The 25,927-nt window shown below is 44.9% G+C and overlaps 1 protein-coding gene across 4 annotated transcripts in view; it reads right to left on the bottom strand.

Moving 5' to 3' along the window:
- Nucleotides 1-1,116: 1,116 nt before the first annotated feature.
- LOC141258085 (anosmin-1-like) overlaps nt 1,117-25,927 on the bottom strand; it is a 97,717-nt gene continuing 72,906 nt past the window's right edge. For 2 of the 4 annotated variants that reach the window (XM_073673093.1, XM_073673094.1), the window contains exons 13-16: nt 20,596-20,764; nt 12,298-12,500; nt 5,846-5,970; nt 1,117-2,819 (exon numbers count right to left, since the gene is read on the bottom strand). In XM_073673093.1, the coding sequence (XP_073529194.1) occupies nt 2,795-2,819; nt 5,846-5,970; nt 12,298-12,500; nt 20,596-20,764 (522 nt within the window). In that variant the 3' untranslated portion in view covers nt 1,117-2,794. Of the gene's footprint in view, nt 2,820-5,845; nt 5,971-12,297; nt 12,501-20,579; nt 20,765-25,927 lie in introns of those variants that run through there. The other 2 variants (XM_073673095.1, XM_073673096.1) reach the window with 2 other exon arrangements.

Here is a 25,927-nt window from a genome sequence, read left to right as displayed (position 1 = left end):
CCCCTAGTGGACCGTGGCCTACCTTGGGATGATCCTGTTCCGTAGGCCGCGGCTCCGCAGTGGATCGTCAGGGTTGAGGACCTTCCGTCGCGCTCCTGTGACGTCGGCGTCTGCTGGGCTCCTTCCAGGACCTTACGCAACGTCCGGACGTGAGGCGGGGCTTCAGTTCTCGCGCGCTTTCGGAGTCCACGCCCCTCTTCTTCCCGCGCGGCGTCCTCAAGATGGCGTCCAATGGCGGGAAAACTCCACGGATGGCGGGAAGAAGGTCGAAGATGGCGCCGGATGGCGGGAAAACTTCGCGGATGGCGGGAAGAAGGTAGAAGATGGCGCCGGATGGCGGGAAACCTTCACCACTGGTAAGTTTGAACAGTCTTTGCTTTTCGGGCACGCAGTACCCGGTGGTTGCGGGCACGAAATCCTGCCGACTACGCCAAAGTTGACGCGCCCCTGGGCCTGTATCGCGCTGCGGTGCGCACGCGGGAGCTTACCCGGAGCCGGATCCGTGGAGGGTTGTAATCTCGTGGCGGTGACCCGGTCCGTGCCCAGGGAGTCAAACTAGACGGCAGTCTATTAGTAGTAAATAGTTGATGACTACGCCACCCGTTGAGTGCAGCCAGGAAGCTGCTGCTGCAGGGCAGACCGCTGAGGCCGGTGGTAGGATTGTGCAGCGTGATAGTATAACCCCCAACGGGAGGGGTATGGCCTCAGGGCAGCCGACGTAGATGATGGGGGTAGCAGGAACCACTCAGACGGTACGGTGTAGTTCAGGGTCTTTACTGGTAACAACGACAGACCCTCCCGGAGTACTTGCTAGCAAACGGGGCCTGGTCAGTCTTTGAGCAGATGGGATCTCCCCTGGCCAGGCGTAGTTGTAAGCCTCCCAAACTGACTGTACTCTTCTGGCTACCTTGCTAGAAGCTGATGTAAGTAGCCCACGTCCCTGAGTGTACCGTGTGGTGCTCACCCGTATGGCCGGTGACTCGGGGCCTTCTAATGGCTTCCGCTCCACGATGGCGGTGCTGGTCCCACGCGTGTGACCGTGCCTTCGGGCTTCTGGGCCAGAGGACCTGAAATCCCCTGCCCGACGGATTCTGCTGCTGGGTAGGAGTTAGTCCCCACAGCCTCGGACTCCGGGTCCGGTAAAGAATCTTCTTAGTCAGGGCGAGCTCTGTAGCTGCCAGCCCCTGACTCCTTGTAACTCTGCTGTTTCCTATGCTGCTTCTCTTCTCCACTCTCCTTGTCTGACTCACCCTGCCTCAGCCCCGGGTTTATACAGGGGAAGTTCTTCCCCTCCCCAGACTGGGCAGGAGGTGTGGCATGCACAGGATCCCTGACCAAAGGACCTCCCACCTGCTCTCAGACATAATATCTCTATCACTGTGGCAACCAGACCCCTGGGGTGTCACATATATGTCCCTTATCCTGGTATATATATCACCCATCCTGGTATGTATGTTCCCCATCCTGGTATACATGTCCCCCATTCTGCCACATTTTTTTTCTTAACAAGGTAAAGAACAAGGTAAAGATTCTACTCATCTTCCCTCTGCTCCCGCGCCGCTCAACGTTCTCCTCTGAAGCCGGAAGCTGACTTCAGCTTGCAAGTGACGGGAGCACATGACTTTATTGGTATGCACCGCCAGTCACATGCATGCCAATGTCAGCTGCTGGGCTCTCATTGGACAGCAGCGTGTATTACAGCACATGGACCCAGCGGTTCCCTGCGCCGCAATGCAGTGGATGGAGGTCAGCATGGGCAGTTTCTATGGTCTGCTTTTATGTAGCTAGCTTTGAAGCACTGTATATTCTGATGGCTTTTTGTCAATGCCAGAAATAACCTTTCCAACAGTTTGTGCTGCAGTAGCTTTTCTGTGGGATCTGACCATAAGCGCGAGCTTTCATTCTACATCCTCATCAATGAATCTTGGATGCCCATGACGTTGTTTCCTATTTCCCAATTTATGCGCATAGCGGTCAGTCCCATAGACTGAGTGCAGCAGAAGTGCAAATAATTATCTGTTCCTTTCATACAGGGAACACAGGAGTCCCTGTTCTTGTGATTCTTGGAAGTCTAAACTATGGGATCCTCAGCAATCAGACACTTATGCCCTAATCAGTGGAAAGATGATACGTTTTTATTCTGGGAGCACTCTTTTTATTACTCAACTACAGTTTTCCATGTACATGGCATTCTTCGCCATGTCATAATTTCATGGACTGAGTATTTGCAGTTCAGACATGAATAAAATTGCCATGTTTTAGTTAATGGATCATTTCCTGTAAAAATGTTTTTTAATGAATAATGCATAAATTAAAACACAAAATGTAGAAATTACTATATACAAAATATGATATCAATATAACTTAAAAATGATCTGTAGACATAAGACAATTAGTATACTGTATGATAGACAGGGGCGGACATATCATTGGTGCAACATGTGCTGCCGCACAGGGGCCCAAGAGGTAAGGGGGCCCATTTCTACCTCCAAAGCAGGTGCAATTTTGAATTTTTAGGAGCTCTTGGGCTGCTAAGGGCCCATATATTGTTCTTGCAAAGGGGCTCTTTTCTGTCTGTGTCTGCCAGTGATGACAGACACACTTACAGATGTATCGGCATTTTACAGTTTGTACTTAGGGTTTGTGTACAGAAGTCGCCTATATAATTAAATTGGAGCAAGTCTGGGGTTGGGGTCTCTCTCCTCTTGTTCTCCACATGGCCTATCTTCTGTTTAACTTATATGTGACGGGATTATTGCCTATTCCTATCTTGTGAAATAATTGTTTTTTTCTATTAATTTTCAGCATAGGACATAAACCTGAAAAGAGAGAAATTACACATTAAAAGTAATCACATTTCACATACACAATTTTAACAATTACTTTTAAATGGAGAACTACTAAAATAGACCCCTAAAATTCCTTAGTTTGAATTGTGTTCTTTAGGACTCGCCCACATGAGCGTATAACACGGCCGAGTGCTGTCTGATGTTTTATTGGATCGCAGTCAGCCCAATGTAATACTATGGGGCAGTGCAGATCTGCTATTTTTTCGCATACCAATTCGGCATGAGAAAAAAAATTGTAACATGATGCGAGTGGCTCCAGGCTTCAGATCATGTGCATCCATACAAGTTTATGGGTGCGTGTAAAACATCGGACTGCACTCAGATGTCTCAAACAATGGAGAAGATGGAGAAATGAAGTTCTCCATCTTCTCCACGTGATACGATTGTCTTATGTGAGAGAATCGGATCACACTCGCACGAGAGGATCATTCTTTGCTCATGTGACTCCAGCCTTCTCAAAGAAAAATGCAGTTTCTACTTGTTCATGTGGGAATTTGCCAGGCTCATCTCTCTGTAGACACGACTAATGGTTTCATGGGCCTTTCAAATCTTCCTAATTATACATTAAGATAGATGCAGGAGATGGATTCCGGTGTAACGGGGTAAATGGAGAGTTCACAGCATTACAAATATTCGAAAAGTGGTAATGACAGTCATTTTTGTGACTCATGTTTCCTAAAAAACAGCTTTCCTTCAAAGTAGATTTAAAAACTTTGAAGGAAAGTCGAGACATAATTAGACCAAAGCTACACTGCATTTGGCCACCAAATTCAGCTTTAAGGGACCGCATGTATCAGTCACTGACTGTTATTGCAAAACATACTTTGAAAAGCCAGCCGTGGACTATGCGTAGCAGATGACTAGTCCAAGGCAACAGCCTCTGTCTGATTTATGCAGCTTGTGATTCAGGCAGTATGAATCAACCATCATGTTCCATTTTAGACTTTCCCAATGTTTAGATTTCCTTCAATTCAGATAGAATAAAAGTGGTTTCACTTGGGTGCTGCCAATGATTCAGAAAAGTGTGGTCCAGTGTGGTAAAAAGGCTTTATTTAGACATCATCAAAGCTCTGACTCCGGAATTCTGGTGTTGCGCCAAAATTTTGTAACTTTGTTGTTTTAATGCTAGTTTTTCCACACTCCTCTGAAATGGGTGGAGCTGGAGCAGGACAGGGGCATGGCGACCGCCAATTGTCAAATTGATGACCAACGGCAGCATTCGCTATGCCACAAATCTTATGCTGGCACGGTCTGGATTAGGATTGGTGGCGAGGTGCACACAAAGGTATATGCCACTCAACCAGTGCTCCTGATTCATAGGCCTCTTCATGACTCAGGAGCTTCTGATTCCTGCACGTCCCCTCATCAGGACTAACTTGGACAACACTTGCCTTGATGAATCAGGTTCAATATGTTTAGAAGTTGATCGAATACCTTTGTCAGGTACTGGAATGCGTTTTCTAAATAAAACCTTTTAACTACATTGGAACATGCATTTGTTCTAACTGAATTGAAGCATGCTTTATATCGAAGCCAGATATGCTCTGCTCTGCTCCTCCCAGTGTCAGTCCATCACGCTGAACTGCCTCTTGCAGCTCTTACCGCACTGTTGCATGCTCCTGTCGCTGGAGAGTCTCCACCTGCACATAGGGTGGCTCGGCCAGACTCTGCAGGAATTTAGCCCTCTGTGTCCTGCAGAATTGCACTTTCCTGGCTTATACCCGAACAGCAGGCCATCAATTAGGCAGCTCTTCCCTCCCATCTTGCCTGAACTTTGGTTTCTGTTACTAGTCCCCTGTTAAGGTTTATTATTATTCTGACTCGGCCCTGCTTGTTTATTTGTTTGCTTTGATCTCTCTGCTATTGACCTTGGCTTTGTATTTTGAGCCTGTGCTGCCCACTCCGACCTCAGGCTGTCTGACCACATCTCTGTATTTGCTCCTATACTTAGCTTTGTGGCTCTGACCCTTCGGTCAGCTGCTGCAGGTCCGGGGACTGCCCAGGAGTGGTAACTGGTGACTACTTCAATGGCCCAAGCCTAGTCTCATCATCAGAGGCTCTAGTGAAGACCAGGTAGTTACTTAGTCACTCCCCTCTAGGGTAAACTCGGCCAGTGGCGCAGTGGATCCACACCCACCATCGTCAGATTCATTCATTGTTCACACCAATAGTGCTAGGCAGAGTTATTCCTGCTATCACACGGCTTGTTAAGGTTAGCTTTTTTCCTATAGTTCATTGTCACACAATTTAAAGGGAACCAGTCACATCCAGTACAGAAATGGTATTTTGTATTTTCCTACAAATATGTTGGTAATCTGCCGTTTAATAGCATTCAAATCCTGTTTAGCACTCTTACTGGAGCATAGGCTACAAGGAAACAGATGAACTTATATCCTCCCGCTTCTAGTCATCAGAGCAGGGGACAGTTATAGTCACCACAGTCAGTGCACTGTAATCAGTCTCAGGCGATGTGATTGACAGCCTGTTCTGCAAACACACACTGCAGAGTAGGCTCTCAAAGTGTCATGGAGTGTTTACAGCTGCACTAACTGAATATAATTTAGTTTTCTCCCTGTCGCTGCTGATCTAGTAAACTAGCTAAATGGGCTTTAAATGCTAATTACTTGCACATTACACGTACAGTATATCTGCCGATAAATAGCGTTTCTGGACGTGACAGGTTTCATTTAATCCCACTGATCTACACTATGGAGCTCCATTTTGTTATTTTTGCAATAAATATGTCCGACATGCTCATACAAAATTAGGAATATATCTGCCTACTTTTAGGCATAGGTTTGGCGCCTACCTCAATATAGTGTGAACTCAGCCTTGTTATTTTCTGATTATAAAAGATAATTCTAATTAAAGGTAATGGGGAAAGCCTTATTATGCAATGGAAAAAGTCACATATCTTCAATCTCACTATATAAAAAAGTTCATTAGGATTATTACATCAGGAAACCACACTGCAAAAATAGCCCACTGTAACTCACCTTACAGAACTTGTAGGCGTGAGGAAGGTTTTCTCTGTAGATGAACCATTGAGGGCAATGGTGTGGACCTTAACATGGTAGAATGTTAATGGCTTGAGGTCATCAATGATCACAAAATTATGGGTCTAAAACACATAATATGATGATTGTAGTGCCAAAGGACATAAAGACAAAGCATATAAAACAAAGCATATACTGCATAACTATTAATGTGTTTTTCCACAATCAACATTTATCACATATACAGAGAATAGATGATTCGATAATAAAAAACATCTTGTCTTCAGAAGGTTTGTTACGTTCTGATTTTAAGGGACTGTTTGTTTGTCGCCAAATGTGACACAGAGCATTATTGTCAAATGTCTCTGCTTTGATTTTGTCTGCCCAAAAGGACATTGTTTCAGAAGACTTGCATTTTGTTCAGATAGAAAGTTTGCAAAGTTTAAACATGCTGCCATGTTATTTTTATAAAGAAGAAGCTTTCTCCTGGCAACCATAATTCTCAGTCTTTTTCTAATTGTTCTCTCATGAAATTAAACATTTAACATATTAACTGAGGCCTTTAGAGTCTGAACTTTAGATCTTGGGTTTCTTGCAATTTCTCTGAGTATTGCATGATCTGAACTTGGGGTGGAATTAGTAGAATGTCAAATCCTGGGAAGATTGTCAACTGTCTTGAATGTTTTCCACTTGTAAATAATCTTTCTCACTGTAGAATAATGGAAAGGGTTTGAAAATAGCCTTATATCACTTCCCTGGTGGATGGGCAGCAACAATTGTTTCTCTAAGGTCATTGATGATGTCTTTAATTGTGTTAAGTTAAATAAAAAGGTTTTGGTACAGTCTTAGCCAGTTGAAAAAAGATTGGTTATTCTCAATGGGAGAAACAAAATAATAATCTTGTAGTTATGATACCTTTTAATGGCTTACAAAAATAAACCATTTGATATTACAAAGCAAGCTTTCGAGACTGCTTTGGTCTGTTCATCAGGCAAAGTATCTGAAGTAACACACTTATATATACTCTGCTCTTTTTGTTTATATATGTGTGTTTCTTCAGATACTTTGTTACACCATGACTGATGAAGAGACTTAAGCAGTCTCGAAAGCTTGCTTTGCAGCATCATTTATTGTATTTTTGTTAGCCATTATAAGGTATCATACCTACAATATTATTTTGTTTCTCCCATTGAGAACAATCAATAATTGTATAAACACATGGCTGATTGCTCTAGACCAGCAAACTGCCGGAACTTCTGCTTTTATATAGTTGACTACACTTGCTGATAAACAATTAATAATCAATGGCATTTGATTAGCAGCAGCTGGCTGCTACTTACCCTTTTACAGTAAAGATGTACTTAAATTGTCACACACTGCTTCTGCAGTTTGGCCTAGTTTTTGCTAAAAAAAATGGCAGTGTAATTTGTTACATGTTGTTGTTCAACTCAGTTGGTGTTTACATGATTTTAAGATCTTCTAAGGAGCAGATAGTTTTATTACGTTCTGATATGCAAAATCATAGAATTCAAAAATTGAACACTTAGTTTTTGTCATAACTGTATGGCTAACTGTTATCAGATCCCAAAGAAGAGAACAAGGATTGGGCACAATAGATAGACCATCAGTACTTTAATCAGGAAAAATGAATGTAATGCATAGTTTTCTACAACGTATAGCTAGATTTGTCACACAATGATTACCACCTGTCTATTTGTCTGGTTTCTGCATGGTTTATATCATTTTAACAGGAAGAACATACAGTGGTGGCCAAAAGTATTGGCACCCCTGCATTTCTGTCAGATAATACTCAGTTTCTTCCTGAAAATGATTGCAATCACAAATTCTTTGGTATTATTATCTTCATTTAATTTGCTTGCAAGGAAAAAACACAAAAGAGAATGAAGCAAAAATCTAATCATTAATCATTTCACACAAAACTCCAAAAATGGGCCAGACAAAAGTATTGGCACCCTCAGCCTAATACTTGGTTGCGCAACCTTTAGCCAAAATAACTGCGAACAACCGCTTCCGGTAACCATCAATGAGTTTCTTACAATGCTCTGCTGGAATTGTAGACCATTCTTCTTTGGCAAACTGCTCCAGGTCCCTGATATTTGAAGGGTGCCTTCTCCAAACTGCCATTTTTAGATCTCTCCACAGGTGTTCTATGGGATTCAGGTCTGGACTCATTGCTGGCCACCTTAGAAGTCTCCAGTGCTTTCTCTCAAACCATTTTATAGTGCTTTTGGAAGTGTATTTTGGGTCATTGTCCTGCTGGAAGACCCATGACCTCTGAGGGAGACCCAGCTTTCTCACACTGGGCCCTACATTATGCTGCAAAATTTGTTGGTAGTCTTCAGACTTCATAATGCCATGCACACGGTCAAGCAGTCCAGTGCCAGAGGCAGCAAAGCAACCCCAAAACATCAGGGAACCTCCGCCATGTTTGACTGTAGGGACCGTGTTCTTTTCTTTGAATGCCTCTTTTTTTTTTCCTGTACACTCTATGTTGATGCTTTTTCCCAAAAAACTCTACTTTTGTCTCATCCGACCAGAGAACATTCTTCCAAAACGTTTTAGGCTTTCTCAGGTAAGTTTTGGCAAACTCCAGCCTGGCTTTTTTATGTCTCGGGGTAAGAAGTGGGGTCTTCCTGGGTATCCTACCATACAGACCCTTTTCATTCAGACGCCGACGGATAGTACGGGTTGACACTGTTGTACCCTCGGACTGCAGGGCAGCTTGAACTTGTTTGGATGTTAGTCGAGGTTCTTTATCCACCATCCGCACAATCTTGCGTTGAAATCGCTCGTCAATTTTTCTTTTCCGTCCACATCTAGGGAGGCTTGCCACAGTGCCATCGGCTTTAAACTTCTTGATGACCCTGCGCACGGAAGACACAGGAACATTCAGGTCTTTGGAGATGGACTTGTAGCCTTGAGATTGCTCATGCTTCCTCACAATTTGGTTTCTCAAGTCCTCAGACAGTTTTTTGGTCTTTTTTCTTTTCTCCATGCTCAATGTGGTACACACAAGGACACAGGACAGAGGTTGAGTCAACTTTAATCCATGTTAACTGCCTGCAACTGTGATTTAGTTATTGCCAACACCTGTTAGGTGCCACAGATAAGTTACAGGTGCTGTTAATTACACGAATTAGAGAAGCATCACATGATTTTTCAAACAGTGCCAATACTTTTGTCCACCCCCTTTTTTAGGTCTGCTGTGGAATTGTATCCAATTTGGCTTTAGGACAATTCTTTTTGTGTTTTTTCATTGAAGACAAATTAAATGAAGATAATAATACCAAAGAATTTGTGATTGCAATCATTTTCAGGAAGAAATTGAGTATTATCTGACAGAATTGCAGGGGTGCCAATACTTTTGGCCACCACTGTATATTTTTCTTGGCAAATTTGCCAACAACGGCACAGATCTGAGCCTCTGACACCTCTATGCTCCTCTCTTTACTTTACTATGCATAGCATACAATTTATCCTATTTGCTAATATATTTGTGAGAAGTTTATCAATGGAGAATCTATACACTTTGGCCACATGGGAGTGTTTTTCTAAGTATTTTGCATTTGTATTTATTATTCAAAACCAGAAGTGGGTCTGAAACACAAAGAAAATATAAATCTTTTTATTATACTATTTTTCTGTTTGAGCTTAAAACTAGTGATGAGTGAATTGATTTGCAAGACTGTAGTCCAGAGGCCAAGTCAGTTTTCCATGGCTGCCAGTCAGGAGCCCTGAAAACCGCCTCATACCTGTCAGCCTGCCAGCTCCTCTTTTGGTTAGCCACCCTGCGATGTCATTTTTTGCAATGTGACACATACAACGTTGCACCAAGCCGGCTAATCAAAAGTATATGGAATGCCGGCAGGTAGTAGGGCTCCTATCTAGTGGCCATGGAATACGGACCACTGGACCAGCGTTTTGCAAATTTATTCACTCATTTGTACTTTATTTTTTACTCTCTTATGTATAGCACCATTGATTCAACAGTGCTTTATAGACATTATCAGCACTGTCCCCATCAAGAATCACAATCTACATTCCCTACCAGTATGAGTTGGAAGTGTGGGAGGAAACCGGAGGCCCCGGAGGAAACCCACACAAACACAGGGAGAACATGCAAACTCCTTGCAGATGTTGTCTTTGGTGGGATTTGAACCCAGGACCCCAGTGCTGCAAGGCACATTGAGCCACCATGCTGCCCATACTTAAAACACTACTATCACTCTGCCTTAGATTCTCACCACTATCATTTCTTCAATAAAAATTAGCGGAATGATTTGCAAGATCCTGGTCTAGAGAACATGCCAGTTGTCCATCGCTGCCAAACAGTTATCCTGCAAACCACCTCTTAATACCCAGAATCCCCAGCCCCTCTTCTGATTTGTATGCCTTGGCTAACGTAATCATTGTGCCATGACGCCTCGCTAAACCTACTACTCAAAAAAGGTGATGGGTATGCTGGCAGGTAAAATGCTGTTCACAGAAGGGTCCTATGAATGGTTTAACTCATCTATACTATCCAATAATTCAAAATTACTCCGTGATTCTTTCCACTCCCTCCTTAGTCCAAAACTGATGGCCACCTATTTCAAAGAAAAAAATACCTATATCTGGCTGGAAATTGAGTCCCAATACCCAAGTACCCCTTCCTTCTGCACTTCCTACTGATCACTTTGAGCCTTTGACCCATTAATAAAAGTTAGGTCCCCAGGGTTTCTCTCTTCCAATCTCCCTATTATTTGGACTACTGACCCTATTCCCTCACACCTTCTCCAGTTGCATTCCCTGGCAGTCACTTCTGAACTAAAATCTTTCACTGCTCTTTACTCTGGTATCTTTCTCTCCTGTTTAAAACATGTCATTTATACACTGCTCTCTAATCTCCCCTTCATCTCTAAATTCTCAGAATTCTTGGATTGCTTTTACCTAACCTGCTCTCTTTTCAGTAACTCTTTTCTTTACCCTTGATAATATGGTTTTTTCTTTTTATACAATAACTATCATTATTAAAGTCTTGAATGATCTAATAACTAAATTAAATATAAACTTATCACTCTCACCCACAAAGTTTTTATCAGTTCTGTCTCACCTTACATCTCCTACCTCACCTCTGTCTACCACCCTATCCATGCTTTCTGCTCTTCTAAAGACACTGTTCTACATATTTTCAAAAGCTAACAGCTTTCATAATCTGAACCACAACTCTTGTCTCCAAGACTTTTTTGTACTGCACCAGCTCTCTACACTGCACTACCCCAGTCAATCAGTTTAATTCCCGGTGTTTCCCATCTATGTAGACAGGCTTATTGTAACAGTAGTAACACACACACACACACATTCTCAGTGCCATGCTACTCACTGCATTCGCCGCTCTGATCCTCCCAGTGTTGGTCTGCCTCGCTGAGTTACCTCATGCTGCTCTCCATTCAGATCCTGCAGGAATTTAACCCTGCTGTGTGCTGCAAGGTTTGGCTTCCCTAGCCTATCCTTTGCAAGGAATATGTTATGCAGCTCTTCCCGTTGTTCCCTGCCTGAACTTAGGTTCCTGATACCTATCTCTCTCCAGTGACCAGTTTAAGTGCTATTTTGTCTCGTCACTCCTGTTACCAACCCTGCTCGTTTACCTGTTCTGTCTGACCTCTCCGCTCTTGACCCCGGCTTTGTATTGTGAACCTGTGCTGCCTGCCCTTATCTTGGACAATCAGACTACGCTTCTGTCTTCATCCTCTTCTGCTCCGCATTCCTGCTTTGACCCTTTGGTCAGCTTTTGCAGGTGTGGGGACTGCCCTTGAATGGCACCAGGTGACTACCTGCGGTCCAAGCTTATCTTCACCACCAGAGGCTCTAGTGAAAACCAGGTAGTCACTTAGTCATGCCCCTCCAGGGTAAGCCAGGCCAGTGGCGCAGTGGGTCCACACCCACCGTTATCACACTTAGCATATCACTAAGCTAACTTTTCTCTGTTTCCCTTTCCTACACTATCCTCAGAACCTGGTACCATTTTTCAATAGTTTTACTCCCACCCTATGCACTCAATAGCCTACACAAATACTGGCTATTGACTTGGCTTACAACTACCTTGTACTTATACAAAATAATGACCAAAATACCGAACGTTCAATGAAAGTACAGAACTTACAATGAAAGCTCACACTATAACAAAACATTGCAAAAAACAAACGTATGCTTTGTGATAAATGTAAGAATCTTATGTTTGTGTATTTTAGTCTATATTGTATTTGTTACTTAAACCCAATATTACATCAAAACAGGGAAGAGGCGCAAATCTTTTGATATCGTTTTTACGGTTTAGAATCTATTCTTCATTTTGCAGTATAAATACTAATGCAAAATATTAGACAAAAATACAGATGTGTGAGCAAGGCCTCATTTTGGCCATTTCTCAGTTCTGAAACCATTATACTTACAGCTGGAAGTGTGAGGGTATTGTAAGATGCAGCAGCATGTGACATCTCTGCCCAACTGAACAGAAAGCTTCTGACGAAGATAAGTGGGTCACTCTGTAAGACTTGCCAGTGAAATTCTCCTGTAATTTTCCCATTAACATTCTGGAAGACTGCTCTTAATTTTTCTGATCTGTTTATCAAACTTCTGGACAGACGGTGGCGCCCTAGAGTTGCAGATGAAAGGCATGTTTTATACATCAGTTTTGCACAGTTGTTTCCAATGCATTTTACCAAGTCTCATTTTAATCAGTCACTGCTATGTTTCCATCTTCATTAATTTTAATCTTTCACTTTTTACAGTGCAATTTGACCATTCATAGACATTTATAAGCAATTGGTAACTATGTACTTGTGACCTATGTCCACACTTCTGCTTTGGTGATAATCACATTTTTTGCAATTCCCTAAAATACTTTCAGTTGCATATCTCCTCAAGCTAAAAACTGTAGTTGTCTTCAAAACTGGTCATACATATTAGATAAAGGACACCAGGACCACCAACAGTCTTTCCCTGCAATAGCAGCAATTTGGCCTCTTTTCCTATCGTGCGCTTAGAGTACTGACTTATTCGGGAGTCTTCTCTCATCTGTCTCGTGTATGGCTAAAAATGAAATATATATGAATGCTGTAAACCATCATGGTCTTAGATTTCTACATTTTTGTAAAGTAATAAGAGGGCTGAAAACAAGTTTGCCACCCTCTTACTAAAATGAAAGGACTGATGCCACCAGTACCCTACTGAACTGTCCAGGACTGATATATCCTTTGTAGGTTACCCTTGATTTTGTCATGGTGGAGATACTACATGGTTGCTTAAATCACATTACTGTTAAGCAAAGGCCATAAATTTGCCATATGCTATTATATTATTTGTCTTGTGTTCCGCCAGTAATGTACTAGTGTTAGGCAGTATTATTTGTTCAGCACAATAAATCAGTGTATGCCAATCTCATTATATTATGTGTGTGATGCAACAGATCAACAACCAATGTGCTACAGACGTGTATGATGCTCCACATACGAGAAGCAGGTGATCGGTGACTTCAGGGCTGATAACTACATGGGCGATAACGCACTTGGTCAAGAGATGCCTAATGCAGGATGTCTCTGGGTAGCAGTTTCAGTAGTTTGAGGTGTCGCTAATAGGGAAGGGTGTCTTCACTAAAGAGAATTTGTTCATTAAGTTGGTAACATAGTGAGGTCAGAGAACAGCATGAGGTCAGCATTTCTATGCCTCAAAGGAGAGGGAAAACTGTGAGGCACAGAGAATGCCTGTGAAACAGCCGATGCTGCAGTAGGTATCATGTATGAAAATGTAAAGGTGACCACCAGACCATCTGCATTAGGAAAGGGCAAATATTGCCATAGCGAGGGGATCATAGAGACTTATTCCTGACTTTGAAGATGGAAAAGGAATTATCAACTCAAGAGAAGCAAGAAGTAGCCATATCAGAGGAATCTGTATGCTAATTCCTGAGTGTGAAGAAAAGTTCCACACCAGAGACAGCTAGAAGACTGGTGTCTGGGTAAGGAGATGGTCATATTGCCCATGCTCCCGCCTGAAGAACAAGTATTAATGTGAATTGCGCTATATTTTAATGATGTGTGTTGTTTGACAGTAGGGAAAGCAAGAGTTAATGTTTGGGACTAGCCCAGAGCGGCAGGGGATAAACTGAGGGGAGAGAGACATTTTCCTGTCAGGAACTTAGAAAGGGCCCAGAATACATAGAAAAAAGACCTAAGGTTTAATGTGAGCAGTGCCGCATGACGTGGGTGTCCCTCATGAGAGAGGAGACAGAGGATAGCGAAATCCTGAGCAGAGAAGTAGAAGAGAAGAGACAGAAGGAACAGAGTGATCAATCAGAGACAGGTCCTGGGTCAGGACGCCTAGCAGTATGGCCTAGAGATTATAACTTGCAGATGTAACAGGCCTAGACGGGACAGAGTACGTAAGACAAAGAGATTGCCCCGGGCAGGAGTTCCAGAGCGTCAGAGACAGAAGAGATAAGTACTGGCCATACAGTTTTCTAGAGTGGAAAGAAGACGCTGAACCGCGGGTTGAGAATAGGACTCTTACAAACTGAACTGTAGTACTGAGCTGGGCTGTGGTGAAGCAGAAAGGAATGTGAAGATATAGGTCAAGCGTGTAAAGAGGAAGGAATTGAAACTGCGTGTGGAAAAATTCTCCATATTGTGAAGGAAATATTCATCAAGTTGTGTACCCACTGTATAGAATTCCTGCCAAGTTACTGTTTATTAAAAAGTTTATTTTTGACTGGTGGTCTCCCTCATTGAACTGTACAACATCTGGCCTTGGCCAACCAACATCATTGGTTAAATGCAGCCTTCAAGGGCATAAAGCCCCAACAGCACAAGTCCACACACCCAGCCAGGACCCCCACCTTCATGTAACGTGCTGTGGCGCAAGAGACAAGTACCTCTCCCACCAGCTACTGCTCTGTACTACGTTACATTTGCCTGTGAGGGACTGTTACTCTGTAATTGTGCTGTAAAGGCTGCAATAGTGTATGAAGTTCAATATCAGCCACTGCAGGACTTTGCTGCCCAGAGAGGAGCTGTGCCAGAGTGAAGAAGGTGGTGCTGAAAAGATCATCAGTAAGGTGTCTTAGGCTGGCCATACACATTAGATGGCTGATGGCCAAACAATGCTTTGGCCGATCGTTTGGCTGACAGTCATCTTAGCCAGGGGCGGACCTACCGCCCGTGCAGCCCGTTCATTGAACGGGGGCCCCGAGGGAGAGGGGGCCCCTCCAGCAGGGCTGCCATCAGGGCATGACTGTCCTGACTCCAGTATGGGGCCCGGCCAGTCGGGACCCCCCTCTTGTGCGTCTCCTCATGGGGCCCCCGCAGGGCCGGCGTCAGCACACGGCGCACCCGGGCAAATGCCGGGACCCTGAGCAGGCGGGGGGGGCACTCATCGTCGGGCACCCCGCGTGCTATGGGACCCATGAGCGAAAGAGAGCGGTGTCAGCTCCCGCTCCCCCCCGCTTGCTCAGCGCCCCGGCACCATACTTACCTCTCCCTGTGCCTCCACAGCAGCTCCTGCATCCTCCGCGGCTGCTCAGGTCAGAGGGTGCAGTGACGTCTTTACACCGCGCTCTCTCCTGAGCAGTCACAGTGCGCAGAGCGGGAAGATGGCGGCGACGCTGAGGAGTCCGGAGCAGGGGCAGCAGGTGAGACGTGAGCTGAGTATTTGATTTTTTTTTTTATTGTATGGAGGCCTGTGGCAGTATAAGGGAGGAGGGTGAGGTGGGGGTGTGTGACATCCTGCATGGGGCATTATAAGGGGGGCGGGTGTGACATCCTGCATGGGGCATTATAAGGGGGGCGGGTGTGACATCCTGCATGGGGCATTATAAGGGAGGGGGTGTGTGACATCCTGCATGGGGCATTATAAGGGGGATGGGGTGTGTGACATCCTGCGGAAGGGGGGGGGTGTCATCCTACATGGGGCATTATAAGGGGAGTGACATCCTATATGGGGGGCGGGGGAACAGCCTGCGTGGGGCATTATGTGGGGGGAACAGCCTGCATGGAGTGTTATATGGGGGCCAGTATTCTGTATGGAGCATTATATGGGGGCCAGTATCCTGTATGGAGCATTATATGGGGGCCAGTATCCTGTATGGAGCATTATATGGGGGCCAGTATCCTGCATGGAGCGTTATATGGGGGCCAGTATTGTTATGCACACACCCGGACTGACTGGCGTGTGCGTGTTTAGCGATCCCACTGGACCATGAACCGGAGAGTGCCTGGAGGGGCGTAACTAAGTATCTACCCGATCCGACCAAGGTCGCACGACGGCTAACGACGCCAGTGCACCAGGGAGGAACCGAGCAGAGGAACCAGGTGCTAAACCAGGTCAGACCCCGGACACGGCTGTTGACCCACACCGGAGAATACAGGAACAGGCAGGTTAGGCTGGCACACTGACTGGTGGATATAGGCAGGCACGGCAGGTATGCAGACAGGCGGGCACTGGTAAGCACGACTGGTATGCAGGCAGGAAGTACTGGCAAGAACGGCTGGAGTGCCGACAGGGAGGCACTAGCAGGTTGGAGCACAGACTGGATAAGATCCAGTACAGACTGGGACTCAGGAACAGAACCGCAGATGCGGTGAACAAGAGCAGAGAGAGGCCGCCTGGAGCGGTGAGCAAAGGCAGAGCCGAGCGAGGCCGCCTGGTGCGGTGAGCAAAGGCAGAGCAGAGCGAGGCCGCCTGGAGCGGTGAGCAAAGGCAGAGCAGAGCGAGGCCGCCTGGAGCGGTGAGCAAAGGCAGAGCAGAGCGAGGCCGCCTGGAGCGGTGAGCAAAGGCAGAGCAGAGCGAGGCCGCCTGGAGCGGTGAGCAAAGGCAGAGCAGAGCGAGGCCGCCTGGAGCGGTGAGCAAAGGCAGAGCAGAGCGAGACCGCCTGGAGCGGTGAGCAAAGGCAGAGCAGAGCGAGACCGCCTGGAGCGGTGAGCAAAGGCATAGCAGAGCGAGACCGCCTGGAGCGGTGAGCAAAGGCAGAGCAGAGCGAGACCGCCTGGAGCGGTGAGCAAAGGCAGAGCAGAGCGAGACCACCTGGAGCGGTGAGCAAAGGCAGAGCAGGCAAGAACCGCCGGAGCGGTGAGCAAGGCAGAGCAGGCAAGAACCGCCAGAGCGGTGAGCAAGGCAGAGCAGGCAAGAACTGCCGGAGCGGTGAGCAAGGCAGAGCAGGCAAGAACTGCCGGAGTGGTGAGCAAGGCAGAGCAGGCAAGAACCGCCGGAGCGGTGAGCAAGGCAGAGCAGGCAAGAACCGCCGGAGCGGAGAGCAAGGCAGAGCAGAGGGGACAGGGTTCATACGGAACAGATGGAAGGGAAAGGCAGAACCAGATACACACAAGATACTTGCAATGAAGTAGTGAGTGGACTCTAAACTCACAAACGGAAGTACAGCGACAATGAGTAGGAGTTAGGTGCAGGTTCAGACTCTGCAGAAAAAGGGAAGGTACGGACATAGAGAAAAACAGGAAACAGGCTAGGAGAGTGTTCAGACAGGAACTGAGTGTTCAGACAGAAACTGACACTGCAGCGAGATACAGGAGCGAGTCTGGGTATGTGGCCCCCAGAAAAGGCAGAACGAACAGACTAGGAGCGTGTTCAGACTGGCCTGGAAATACAGCCTCCAGGAAGGCGGACAGACAGGCAAGAAAACACAGACAACAGGTCTAGGTATGCGGCCCCTAGAAGGCGGGACAAACAGGCTAGGATACAGTTCAGACAGGAACTGCTACAGAAAGAGATACAGGAGCCAGTCTGAGAATACAGTCCCCAGAGTGGTGGAAACAGACAAGAACAGAACAGGACCTGGCACATTCAGAGGCAAGCAGCACACTGAATGATAGCGTTGCTCAGGCATCAGCTTCCAGGTGAAGCTGGTTTAAATATCCAGTGACTGACAGCAATAGGCTGAGGACGCATTAGGGGTGTGCCCACAGCAGCTACAAGAAACAGGAAGTGACCGGGCCGCCGCCCTAAGCAGTCAGAACAGAGACAAACAGACAGCATGGAAAGAAGCCAGGCTAGCAGACTGGACTGATGATTAAGTTTGCGATCTTGCATAGTGGGAGATGGTGCCCTATGCAAGAACGCCGCCAGGTATGCTACAAGTATCCTGCATGGAGCGTTATATGGGGGCCATTATTCCATATGGAGCGTTATATGGGGGCCAGTATCCTGTATGGAGCGTTATATGGGGACCAGTATCCTGTATGGAGCATTTTATGGGGGCCAGTCTCCTGTATGAAGCATTTTATGGGGGCCAGCATTCTGTATGGAGCATTTTATGGGGGCCAGTCTCCTGTATGGAGAATTTTATTGGGGCCAGTCTCCTGTATGGAGAATTTTATGGGGGCCAGTATACTGTGTGGAGCGATTCGCTGGTTTCTGAGCTATTGTGTAATTTACAATAGATATCACTCATGTAATGTAAGAAGTGAAATCTTCGGCATTGTACTATATTATATATATATATATATTTCTCTTCGGTATCTGTGCATCATGAATCGTGGTATGTGTTAAAGGGGACCACTGAGACTCTTTCGCCCGGGGCCTACAAAAACTTGGAGCCGGCCCTGGGCCCCCAGCCCCATGCTGATCGCCAAGCGCCGGGACATCTCAGCACTGCTTTCCTCTGTGTAACAGTGCAGCGCTGCTGAGGCAGCGCCTTCATGATTAGCCTGACTTCCGGTCATGCGACGGCACCGTCACATGGCCAGAAGTCAGGAGAACCTGGTGGCAGTGACGTGGACGAGCGCCAGGATTCTGCAGGGATCGCATGGGGGTAAGTATAACAAGTTTTATTTTTTTTAAATACAATTAACTAGGAGTGGGGGGAATCAGAGATGCACGGGGGTGGGGGGTGGGGATGAGATGCACGGGGGGGATGAGATGCACATGGGGGGGATGAGAGATGCACGGGGGGATGAGAGCTGCACATGGGGGGGATGAGAGCTGCACATGGGGGGGATGAGAGCTGCACATGGGGGGGAAATGTTTACATAACTTTGTTGCCCTATGAAGGGCAGGGGGGGACCCAAAAAATCTTAGCCAACACTCCCATACACAGGGGTACTTGCTCAGCTGAGTGCTCCTCTGTTTGCTATGACACAGCCACCGACTAACACATTGCCTGGCGGCTTATCTCAAGGAAAAGCATTGTGATTGGCAGTCCAAAATCAGACATGCACGATTAACATCTTTCCCGAGCGGCGCCGCCAAACACGTTAGACCATAGGCCGAACTTGTTGATATCGGCAAGTTCAGCCAACATTAGTCTAATGTGCCTTTAGCTCACTGTTGTTTATACCAATTGTCTACTTCTGTTCAAACCAAACGTTTTTTTTTTGTGATATTGTTAAAGGGAATATGTCAGCAAGTTCTTGCAATTAATCTGAGGGCAGCATGATGTAGCAGCTGAGATACAGATTTCAATGATGTGTCACTTATTAGGCTGTGTGCTGTTTCCATGCAATGAATGTTTTATCACCAGGAGATCATCACTGCCTGGACTACAGCTCAAGTGACCCCTGGTCTGACCACGCACCCTCCTCTGATAAGCAACTCACTGTTAGTAGACAATGCACTCAGAGAGCTTGGTGTGGGCTATGTTATCTTTCTGAGCTCTGCTACATACTGCATCTAAAAACTCTGATTGTATTATAACTGCTGCACCCAGTAAACTAAGTGGATACATCATTGTAATCAGGGTCTCTTTTTCTACATTATGCTGCTCTCAGATGAGGTAGTAAAAATCTGATGACACATTCCCTTTAAAGCCATCAAGCTTGTTGCCTCATATTAGACTGTACAGCTCTCAAGGTCGCTACCTCCCTGTGACTAAAGGTGTAGAAAGAACATCTATAGTATGTGCGACTCTTTCCTTTCATCATTTCTGAGCCAATATGTATTCTATTTAAAGAATGTCTGTCAGCCTAAAATGAAAGTATAAACTAGGCAAATGGTGTTGTAGGAATTATAGCCTCTATAAAAATGATCACACATTGAATGTTCTGAATGCTGCCTCCTTTCTACAGAAACTAAAGTTTAATAAGATATACCAATTATTCAGCTAGGAGCATCCTTGGTGTGGCCAGGAGGCGCAATCCACTGTTTATCCCACTTGCTAACCATGACCCCTCCTCCCTCACCGGTGTTTGACAGCGCTGCCTTGCCTGAGCGTTCTCTGTAGACAGTGTTTATGATGCGCCCCCTGGGCTGTGGGGTACTCGGCAGCCGGGCCTATGGATGCCGGTATGGGGGATATCACGGTGGCTGGCCCGGTCCGTGACCCAGGGCATGAAAAATGAGTGGGTGGAACAGTGCACTGAGGCCCTTGGCCACACCCAGGGTGCATTGAGCATATTTGATTACATTTCAGTTTCTACAAAAAGAAGACAGCAATTAGGCCTAAAGTGGGATTTTTATAGGGGCTATATCCTCTACAAGGCTGTGTGCTTAGTTTGTACTATCACTCTGTGCTGAAAGGCTCCTTTTTAAAGGGGCATACCACCACCATCAACAGCCACCTCTTACAAGGTTATTATAAAAAACAACAACCCTGAATTTTCGATTTCTAAATGAATTCCAGTTAAATCAATTACTAAATCATTTTATTTTAACTGGAAATGCTATTCAAGTCATTACATTTTTATTTTTCTGAAAGTTTATGTCTGCAACCAAACTTTAAAATTGTACTTACTTTGTAGGTCACTCACCCTGTTTTGGACATTGTACATCTCTCAGGCTTTTAACTTTCATGTTGTTGCACCTGGGTGTTTTTACAAATGTCACCTCTTCAACCAATGGTCCCTGAAGGGTGAATGGCCGTACTGTTACTTTGTAAGTGCACCCATACTGGAGGCCAGTAAAAATGTAGCTCATTCCCTGTAGTAAAAAAAACAGCCGTCCTCATTTAACATTTCAATATAGGCAGTAACGTCAACGTGCCCGCTGCACACTTGTACCAACAAATATTTTGAACATTTTAAGACCAAATTCACGTGTGACAGATTTGTTATCTATATTACTTGTGGATTTCCACAGGTAAAAAATGTAGCAGATTGCAGTAAAAGACAAGTGATCAACATTTTACAAAATCTTGAGCACACAATGCGGTTATTTTTCATGTGGATTTTGACAAGCTGAGCACATTTTTATTTCTTCAGTATGTTAATTATGCTATGGCTTAATAGGAGTTCAAAGGCATATACAGTTGTGCTCAAAAGTTTACATACCCTGGCAGAATTTTTGCTTTCTTGGCCTTGTTTTAGAGTATATGAATGATAACAAAAAACTTTTTCTTCACTCATGGTTATTGGTTGGGTGAAGCCATTTATTGTCAAACTAACTGTGTTTTCTCTTTTTAAATCTTAATGACAACCAAAAACATCCAAATAACCCTGATCAAAAGTTCACATACCCTGGTGATTTTAGCCTGATAACAAGCACAGAATTTGACACAAATGGGTTTGAATGGCTACTAAAGGTAACATCCTCACCTGTGACCTGTTTGCTTGTAATCAGTGTGTGTGCATAAAAGCTGAGTGAGTTTCTGGGATCCAGACAGACCCTTGCAGTTTTCATCCAGCCACTGATGTTTCTGAATTGTGAGTCATGGGAAAGCAAAAGAATTGTCAACGGATCTACGGGAAAAGGTAGTTGAACTGTATAACACAGGAAAGGGATACAAAAAAATATCCAAGGAATTGATAATGCCAGTCAGCAGCATTCAAACTGTGATAAACAAATCGAAAATCAGGGGCTCTGCAAAAACCAAACCACGGTCAGGTAGACCAACAAAAATTTCGGCCACAACTGCCAGGAAAATTGTTCGGGATGCAAAGAAAAACCCACAAATAACATCAGCTGAAATTCAGGGCTCTCTGAAGACTAGCGGTGTGGCTGTTTCAAGATGCACAATAAGGAGGCACTTGAAGAAAAATGGGCTGCATGGTCAAATCGCCAGAAGAAAGCCATTACTGCACAAATGCCTCAAAGTATCTCACCTACAATACACCAAACAGCACAGAGACAAGCCTCAAAACTTCTGGAACAAGGTAATTTGGAGTAATGTGACCAAAATTTTACTTTTTGGCACTGATGAGGGCCAACAGCCCGAAACACCGTGTCTGCAAATTGAGAATCTGATTTGGCTTTTATCCTCAGTCATATTGCACGACTCATTAAAGGATTGATTGTGACTTGTAGGATTGCTACTTCCAATAGGCGGCGCTATAGAGTACAAGTCCTCTTTTTCTCTGAAGAGGCAATGTGCATATTAAATTTCCCAGAGGAGCATTGCATGGCGAATAAGCCTCCTTACCTTGACGTGCCAGAGCTGCTGTGTCATTCTCCATAAGGAGAAACGCTACCCCTTAGACCTCAGTCCAGAGCCTCTCACCTAGCCAAATCAGTTCTCATACTTTGCACTGATGAGGGCCAACAGCCCAAAACACTGTGTCTGCAAATTGAGATTCTGATTTGTCTTTTATCCTAAGTCATATTGCACGACTCGTTAAAGGGTTGATTGTAACTTGTAGGATTGCTACTTCCAATAGGCGGCGCTATAGAGTACAAGTCCTCTTTTTCTCTGAGGCAATTTGCATATTAAATTTCCCAGAGGAGCATTGCATGGCGAATAAGCCTCCTTACCTTGACAAGCCAGAGCTGGTGTGTCACTCTCCATAAGGAGAAACGCTACCCCTTAGACTTTTTGGCCACAACCATAAAAGTTACATTTGGAGAGAAGTCAACAAGGCCTATGATGAAAGGAACACCATTCCTACAGTAAAGCTGATGTTTTGGGGACGTGTGAGCTACAAAGGCACAATAAACTTGGTAAAAGTTGAAGGAAAGATGAAGGTAGCACGTTATCAGCAAATACTGGAGGCAAATTTGCACTCATGAGCCCGGAAGCTGCGCATGGGACGCACTTGGACGTTCCAACATGACAACGATCCAAAACACAAGGCCAAGTCAACCTGTCATGGGCTACAGCACAACAAAGTGAAGGTTCTGGAGAGGCCATCTCAGTCTCCTGACCTCAATATCATTGAGCCACTCAAGCGCGCAGTTCATGCTAGACAACCCAGGAATTTACAGGAACTAGAGGCTTTTTATCAAGAAGAATGGGCAGCTTTACCATCTGAGAAATTAAAGAACCTCATCCACAACTACCACAAAAGACTTCAAGCTATCATGGATGTTAGAGGGGGCAATACACAGTATTAAGAACTGGGGTATGTGAACTTTTGATCAGGGTCATTTGGATGTTTTTGGTTGTCATTAAGATTAAAAAAGAGAAAACACAGTAGTTTGACAATAAATGGCTTCACCCAACCAATAACCACGAGTGGAGAAAAGGTTTTTTTGTTATCATTCATATTCTCTGAAACAAGGCCAAGAAAGGAAAAATTCTGCCGGGGAATGTAAACTTTTGAGCACAACTGTAGTTGTAAGTACCCAGTGGCCAAGATTTTTTTGTGACATACTTTTTTAAATAATTTTTTACAAGAAGTATTTTTAACATTTGAACTCTTTGGATGTCCTCCATTACCCATAGTGGAGAGCAGCTCTTGTTTTGGAGTACTTGGTAAAACCACATTTTACATGGTTTTCAATTATTTTAATGGACTCTGTGTAATAGGACATTCCTTTTGGTTGGAGCTCACCAATCCATAATTTAGGCCACTTTGTCCATTTTCCCAAAAATCTACAAGACCTATTTTTTACCAGCTTTTATTGGCATTATGACCATTTAGAATTCCTCATCAATTCATTATATTCCATAGCTCATCATGAAATGCTGCAAAACAAGCAGGAAGGAGGCAAAAATGGCTGAAATACCAAGCAAGCTTTCCAGAGGAGCGTGACTAAAGTACAATTCCCTGAGTGTTTGTAATTTTGGTTACCTTGAGTTGCATTTCAGTGAAGTTAAATGGGAAAATATATCCAAATGTGCACTTTCCATGTTATTTTCTTTTTAGCAATTTTGGAATGCATTTGCCAGCGGTGTATCTCTCAAGTTCTTGCTACCCTGGTTTGGCACCCGCTCTGATTCTTTGTGGCAGCTGGACTAGGTGAGTATTCCCTTCTGCAGCCAATATTCTCAGTCCAACATCTTGGGCGCTTCTGACAGGGCACCAGTCCAGGGCAGAACAAATCTTTTTGCTTAACTCTATTATCAGGGCTCACCAACTATCACTTAGTAGCTAGAGACTCAAGCTTTCTGGTAGTGCTTTGGGTACACAATGGCATTTGGTTCTTATATACAACAGTCTTGGATACATAAACCTATCATAAACCATTAGCAGGGGTCACATGAAAGCAAAATAGCCTTTCCTCGGCTTAAACAAATAACACAGGAAGAAAACAGTCCCTTCTCTGGGCAGGCTAATGATACACCGCGGTCTCACCCATGCAGCAATCCAGGCACTGCTTCTCTCTGTTTGGTCAGCAATAATGAACACACTGCAATTCCCACACATTAGACACACCTGAGCCACTTCAGCTGCCTTTGTAGGACCTGCAAAGCCTAATCTAGAGGTATGGGAGCGACCTTTCCCACCTAGACTCTTCTGGTCGCTCCTAAGTCCTGGACTCAAAATCCGATCCAATTAAAAACCTTCTCAGCAACCTACTGACCTACTGTTACTGGGCCTTTAATTCCAGGACTTACATCACTGAGGCCAGCCACTTCAGTGACACATACAGTGGGGAAAAAAAAGTATTTAGTCAGCCACTAATTGTGGAAGTTCTCCCACTTAAAAAGATGAGAGAGGCCTGTAATTGACATCATAGGTAGACCTCAACTATGAGAGACAAAATAAGAAAACAAATCCTGAAAATCAATTTGTCTGATTTGGAAAGAATTTTTTTTCAAATTTTGGTGGAAAATTAAGTATTTGGTCGATTGCAAACAAGCAAGATTTCTGGCTCTCACAGACCTGTAACTTCTTCTTTAAGAGGCTCCTCTGTTCTCCACTCATTACCTGTAGTACTGGCACCTGTTTGAACTTGTTATCAGTATAAAAGACACCTGTTCGCAACCTCAAACAGTTACACTCCAAACTCCACTATGGTGAAGACCAAAGAGCTGTCGAAGGACACCAGAAGCAAAATTGTAGCCCTGCACCAGGCTGGGAAGACTGAATCTGCAATAGGCAAGCAGGTTGGTGTGAAGAAATCAATTGTGGGAGCAATAATTGGAAAATGGAAGACAAACAAGAGCACTGATAATCTCCCTCAATCTGAGGCTCCACACAAGGTCTCACCCCGTGGGGTCAAAATGATCTCAAGAATGGTGAGCAAAAATCCCAGAACCACATGGGGGGACCTAGTGAATCACCTGCAGAGAGCTGGGACCAATGTTACACAGGCTACCATCAGTAACACACTATGCTGCCAGGGACTCAGATCCTGCAGTGCCAGACGTGTCCCCCTGCTTAAGCCATTACATGTCTGGGCCCATCAGAAGTTTGCTAGACAGCATTTGGATGATCCAGAAGAGCATTTGAAGAATGTCATATGGTCAGATGAAACCAAACTAGAACTGTTTGGTAGAAACACAACTCGTCGTGTTTGGAGGAGAAAGAATGCTGAGTTGCATCCAAAGAACACCATACCCACTGTGAAGCATGGGGGTGGCAACATCATGCTTTGGGGCAGTTTCTCTGCCAAGGGACCAGAACGACTGATCCGTGTACATGAATACATGAATGGGCCAAGTATCGTGAGATTTTGAGTGCAAACCTCCTTCCATCAGCAAGCGCATTGACGATGAAACGTGGCTTGGTCTTTCAGCATAACAATGATCCCAAGCACACCGCCAGGGCAACGAAGGAGTGGCTTCGTAAGAAGCATTTCAAGGTCCTGGAGTGGCCTAGCCAGTCTCCCGATCTAAACACTATAGCAAACCTTTGGAGGGAGTTGAAAGTCTTTGTTGCCCAATGACAGCCCCAAAAAATCATTGCTCTAGACGAGATCTGCATGCAGGAATGGGCCAACATACCAGCAACAGTGTGTGCCAACCTTGTGAAGACTTACAGA

Source organism: Phyllobates terribilis, unplaced genomic scaffold, assembly GCF_046119375.1.
Source record: "Phyllobates terribilis strain yellow unplaced genomic scaffold, ASM4611937v1 Scaffold_3__8_contigs__length_932513732, whole genome shotgun sequence".
In the NCBI taxonomy this organism is placed as follows: Eukaryota; Metazoa; Chordata; class Amphibia; order Anura; family Dendrobatidae; genus Phyllobates; species Phyllobates terribilis.
This window is presented reverse-complemented; position numbering and strand designations above follow the sequence as displayed.